The 6230-nt window shown below is 41.3% G+C and overlaps 1 protein-coding gene across 1 annotated transcript; it reads left to right on the top strand.

The window, feature by feature from the left end:
• Window positions 1-306: 306 nt before the first annotated feature.
• On the top strand, window positions 307-1674 carry LOC311133694 (thyrotropin subunit beta; the record flags this gene model as incomplete). Its single annotated transcript, XM_084167230.1, has 2 exons — window positions 307-468; window positions 1393-1674. 2 exons carry the CDS (start codon window positions 307-309, stop codon window positions 1672-1674), a joined length of 444 nt encoding a protein of 147 aa, XP_084023356.1.
• Window positions 1675-6230: the final 4556 nt, after the last annotated feature.

Raw genomic sequence — 6230 nt, 5'->3', positions numbered from 1 at the left:
ATAAAGACCATCAGGCCCCATCAGACAGCATCATCAGGCCTGCAGGTGCCCAGCTCTACCAGGTGAGTGAGCAGCACTGACCTCACAGGAACACTGGTACAGATTCTTTGTCATGCTATTGGTAAAGCCTTGCTGCAGGACTGAGTTGTTTTTTACTAAAATGGCTTCTCAAATGTATAAACCTCTCTAGGTTTTTCAGTTTTCCAACTAAAAAACTTTAGATTTGTTCATATTTTATTCTTGCCATTTGCTCTAATTCCATGCAGGTTCTTGATTGTGTGACGGAAAGTCATCGCTGTTTGCCAAATGGAATCGTCGGTGGCCATGTGTGGTCTTCTTTGCCTGCTCTTCAGCCAAGCTGTGCCCATGTGTGTGCCCACGGACTACACTCTGTATGAGGAGAGACATGAATGTGACTTCTGTGTGGCCATCAATACGACCATTTGCATGGGCTTCTGCTACTCAAGGGTAAGTAGGCTACAACCTCAACCTGACATTCTTAGTTCTTCAATTAGTTTTTGTTATAGACAAGCTGGATCTGTAAAATGCCCTCACTTATAAACTTTTATACCCCCACAAAACATTTGATGTTTTACCTTTATTTTATCAGAGTAATCTCATCGAGATTTTGCATAATATTTTATAAGACCGACCTGGCCATGATATATTATATAACCTGTCACATGTTTTGCATTGCAGAAAAGATGCTAAAATATAAGTGTAACTTGAACTATAAAAAATTCGAATTCGACCGTGAGGCATATTTGACCTACATCGCATGTACAGTATGTAATGTATACAAGTACACTGAGTATACAAAACATTAAGAATACCTGCTCTTTCTATGACATAGACTGACCAGGTGAATCCAGGAGAAAGCTATGATCCTTTATTGATGTCACTTGTTAAATCCACTTCAATCAGTGTAGATGAACGGGAGGAGAAAGGTTAAAGAAGGATTTTGAAACCTTGAGACAATTGAGACATGAATTGTGTATGTGTGCCATTCAGAGGGTGAATGGGCAAGACAAAATATTTAAGTGCCTTAGAACGGGGTATGGTAGTAGGTGCCTGGCGCACCGGTTTGAGTATGTCAAGAACTGCAACGCTGCTCGGTTTTTCAAGCTCACCAGTTTCCAAGAATCAAGAATGGTCCATCACCCAAAGGACATCCAGCCAACTTGACACAACTGTGGAAAGCATTGGAGTTAACATGGGCCAGCATCCCTGTGGAACACTTTCGACACCTTGTAGAGTCCATGCCCCGACGAATTGTGGCTGTTCTGAGGGCAAAAGGGGGTGCAACTCAATACAATATTAGGAAAGTGTTCCTAATGTTTGGTACACTCAGTGTATGTTAAGCATGTGTGTTTGTGTGTGTGTGATTACCAGGACAGTAACATGAAGGAGCTGGCCGGACCGCGTTTCCTTATCCAGAGAGGCTGTACCTATGACCAGGTGGAGTACCGAACAGTCATACTACCTGGCTGCCCGCTCCATGCCAACCCTCTCTTCACCTACCCCGTGGCCCTCAGCTGCCACTGTGGCACCTGCAACACAGACAGTGATGAGTGTGCCCACAAGGCCAGCAGTGGAGACGGCGCCAGGTGTTCCAAGCCACTTAGACACATCTACCCATACCCTGGCCTGAACAACTACATCCATCCCAACTGATAATGCTCTCCCTTCCCTGGATAGTTTGGCTGTCATGACCATACTCACCAATAAGGGAGGCAATGAGAATGGTCAGTTCAAAACAAGTTTATGGTCAGTAACCTAATCATTATCATAACAGAACAGCATTGTTGTATTCATGTGTTTATGTTGGATACAGTGAGCTACAGGGTGGTGTATCCTATTTATTGTGACATGTATTGTTGCTGTTGTGTTGGTATGTGAATATGCCTTTTTGTTTATCACTTTGCTTGCAATGGAGGCTGATCCTGGTATTTCTGTCTGCCTCATGGGTTTGTCCCTCCCTGTCTATCCTGTCCATTGACTCACTGAGCTATTTTGTTTACGGTGAACCAATTCCATGAATGTGACGTTATTAAAGCTGAAGTCTGTAAATAGTTGTAACTAATCTGTATTAATCACATCCTATGTAGGAACGCAGCAAGCTGTCACACTCCACACACAACGCAAATCAAATGTTATTTGTTCATGCTTCGTAAAACAACACGTGTAGACTAACAGTGAAAATATTACTTATTGGTCCTTTTCCAACAATGCAGAGTTACAGATAAAGATAAAAAATATAATATAAAAATATAAATAGTGACATGCAGAATAATTACACAGTGAATAACAATAACAAGTAAAAATAACATGGCTATATACAGGGAGTACCAGTATTGAGTCATGGTGCAGGGGTACGAGGTAATTGAGGTAGCTATGTACATACACTATATATACAAAGGTATGTGAACACCCCTTCAAATTAGTGGATTTGGCTATTTCAGCCACACCGTTGCTGACAGTTGTATAAAATCGAGCACACCGCCATGCAATCTCCACAGACAAACATTGGCAGTAGAATGGTCTTACTGAAGAGCTCAATGACTTTCAACGTGGCACCGTCATAGGATGCCACCTTTCCAACAAGTCAGTTTGTCAAATTTCTACCCTGCTAAAGCTGCCCCGGTCAACTGTAAGTGCTGTTATTGTGAAGTGGAAACGTCTAGGCGCAACAACGGCTCAGCCATGAAGTGGTAGGCCACACAAGCTCACAGAACGGGACCGTCGAGTGCTAAAGCTAAGAAATCGTCTGTCCTCAATTGCAACACTCACTACCGAGTTCTAAACTGCCTCTGGAAGCAACATCATCACAAGAACTGTTCGTAGGGTGATTTGACGTGTTTTCACAGTGTTGTAGGAACGAGGTTAAATCCATTAGATAGGTAACTCTTGGTGCCACAAAGTCTGAATGCCAAGGATTCCAGTATGTCGATGGAGCTTACTGGTGTTTATCTTAGAATTATTGATAGATGGAATATCCTGCCTGGGGTTCAAGGGGATAACATCAGGGTGGGGAGTGCCAACTGATGGTTAACAGATGTTGTTGAAGAAATGTGTAAAGGGGCTATATAAACTAAAATATTTCCTTTGTATAGTAATTTGGAGAGTAAGATGCAACCCTGTTGCTTCAATATATCCACATAATTTTCCTTCCTCATGATGGCATCTATTTTGTGAAGTGCACCAGTCCCTCCTGCATCAAAGCACCCCCACAGCATGATGCTGCCACCCCGGTGCTTCACGGTTGGGATGGTGTTCTTCGGCTTGCAAGCGTCCCCCTTTTTCCTCCAAACATAACGATGGTCATTATGGCCAACGTTAGTTTCATCAGACCAGAGGACATTTCTCCAAAAAGTACGATCTTTGTCCCCATGTGCAGTTGCAAACCGTAGTCTGGCTTTTTTATGGCAGTTTTGGAGCAGTGGCTTCTTCCTTGCTGAGTGGCCTTTCGGGTTATGTCGATCTAGGACTCATTTTACTGTGGATATAGATACTTTTGTACCGGTTTCCTCCAGCATCTTCACAAGGTCCTTGCTGTTGTTCTGGGATTGAGTTGGACTTTTCACACCAAAGTACGTTCATCTCTAGGAGACAGAACGCGTCTCCTTCTTGAGCGGTATGATGGCTGTGTGGTCCAATGGTGTTTATACTTGCATACTATTGTTTGTACAGATGAACGTGGTACGTTCAGGTGTTTGGAAATTGCTCCCAAGGATGAACCAGACTTGTGGAGGTCTACAATTTTTTTTCTGAGGTCTTGTCTGATTTCTTTTGATTTTCCCATGATGTCAAGCAAAGAGGCACTGAGTTTGAAGGTAGGCCTTGAAATACATCCACAGGTACACCTCCAATTGACTCAAATTATGTAAATTAGCCTATTAGAAGCTTCTAAAGCCATGATCATTTTCTGGAATTTTCCAAGCTGTTTATAGGCACAGTCAACTTAGTGTATGTAAACTTCTAACCCACTGGAATTGTGATACAGTGAATTATAAGTGAAATAATTTGTCTGTAAACAATGGAAAAATGACTTGTGTCATGCAAAAAGTAGATGTCCTAACCGATCTGCCAAAACTATAGTTTGTTAACTAGACCTTTGTGGAGTTGTTGAAAAACTAGTTTTAACGGCTCCAACCTAAGTGTATGTAAACTTCCGACTTCAACTGTATGTAGTGTTTCCTCTGTTTCACACTGAGGTAAAGCCCCACAATCTTCTTCTGGAGATGCCCTGTCTGCCCTGTCTGACTATCATGAAGTGTGGCTGTCAAACATAGGGCAAGTTACAACCATGACTCCACCGACATCAACGCAATTATGAAGTTCAAATAGAGAAACATTCACTTTTCTACCTGTTGGATTCTGGCTTGAAATATTCTTATTCCTGTCATCATATTGGAACGTATTGATTACTTTACATGTATAAGAAATGTATATGTTAGGGGTCAATGAAGGGTGAATATGAACTTTGTGCATGGAAAGAGGTAGGATAGTGTATGAGGGTCAAAAGCATGTCCCGTTAAGGCATGAGGGATTCGTGATAGAGAAGCACAGGTTGTGTTTTCTGAACCGAGGGAGTAGTGTAACGATCATAGCCTTGATAACTCTCTTAAGAAATCCCCCAAGGGAGATCTCACTCTTGGCATCTCCCTTTGGGTTCCTTTAGGGCAGGGTTTTCCAAACTTCTCCTAGGGCCCCTCCAGACGTTTCATATTTTTGTTTTAACCCTTAACTGGCACACATGGTTCAATCAGTCAACTAATCATCAAGCCTTTGACTAATTAAATCAGGTGTGGCAGTTTAGGGTTCAAACAAAAATGTGAAACATCTGGGAGGGCCGGTGGAGAAACCCTGTTTTAGGGTCAGATGCCCCAGGGTAAAGCTCTATTTAGGGCGATACTCACCCCTGCCATTAGCTGCAATATGGTCACCTGTTCCGGTAAGGTCCATGTCCTCCGCTGTGACTTTTGATGACAATAATATACAATTAACATGAGGCAGCCAGGACTGGCATGTGCTATCTATTTAGAAAAAATGGTTACCTGCGTAAACAAACACACAAAACTAAATAGGTACATAACACTTACCATGTCTTGAGGTCTTCTTAGACCTTTTTTTTGTCCAGGTCTTTGGTGAATTATGTTGCCTCTGCTGTCCCTCTCTATCCATTGGACAGGAGCAAGGCTAGTGGCAGGAGCAGGTGACTCGCTTTGCAGCTCGCGCCTTCTGATCCTAAAGTATTTATTAAAATCAAACGTAAAATGGGAATCTGTCTGTGATTAAACTTACAACATTGTGGTATGTACCCACAATTCAACTGCCCTAAAAATATACTGGGGAAGTGGGAAGAAATATAACTTACAGCTACATGTTGAAATTGTATTGCTGTGCGTTAGCTTTCTCAAAGTGCCTCCTCAAATGCCACACGTGCTGCATCCCGCTCTTTGCTCAAGCTCTTTTCTCTATGTAGTTGAACATAAACATTATTGTATGTTAACGTAGAAAAGCAAGTACCAAAATGTGTGATCATATACTGTGAGACATCATAGTCATAATATATAATAGATTCACACATGACAGAAGTAAATTGGTATACATTGTGGATGGTTGATATTATATTATATTATATTGTGCAAAAGCGAAAGGCAAAGCCTCCAAAGTTAACACTCATGTTTTTGTTATTTATCTGCTTTAATTCATTAACGACCTCAGGTGCAAACAATGCTATTATTATTATTTATTAACTAGATTTGTATATTTACATTTACACAATTGGTATACAGACACGAAAATTAGAATTACAGTTTAGTTTAAAATGTGCAGACACCAGTGTAGCTATGTAATCATATTTCTATGGGACACACAGTCCATAAATAAACTAGCTACACCATCAAAGATCTAATTAAAAGGTAAAATAGTTTATTATGTTTATTGGTTGCAACCCAGTCTCTCATTAATTATGTAGTATATGTACAAATAAGCACAATGTTTTTATGTACTAATTAATGAGAGACTGGGTTGGGCTTGACCATCTCCTGCAGCGGAGCTTTTTCTACCGCCCACCGCACACTGTTCTTACAACTAAAGGGACCAATGAACCGTCAATATGTAAATCTACAAACCACGATTGGATGGATTGGAACTCTAGGTTCGACGATTTGGCCCCGCCTTCAAAGGAATGAATGGAATTTTCCATTATCTCGCATTCAGCAAAT

Source organism: Coregonus lavaretus, assembly GCF_964263955.1.
Source record: "Coregonus lavaretus genome assembly, chromosome: 8".
Lineage (NCBI taxonomy): Eukaryota > Metazoa > Chordata > Actinopteri > Salmoniformes > Salmonidae > Coregonus > Coregonus lavaretus.
Note: the sequence above shows the minus strand (reverse complement) of the source record. Positions and strands in the feature narration are given on the sequence as shown.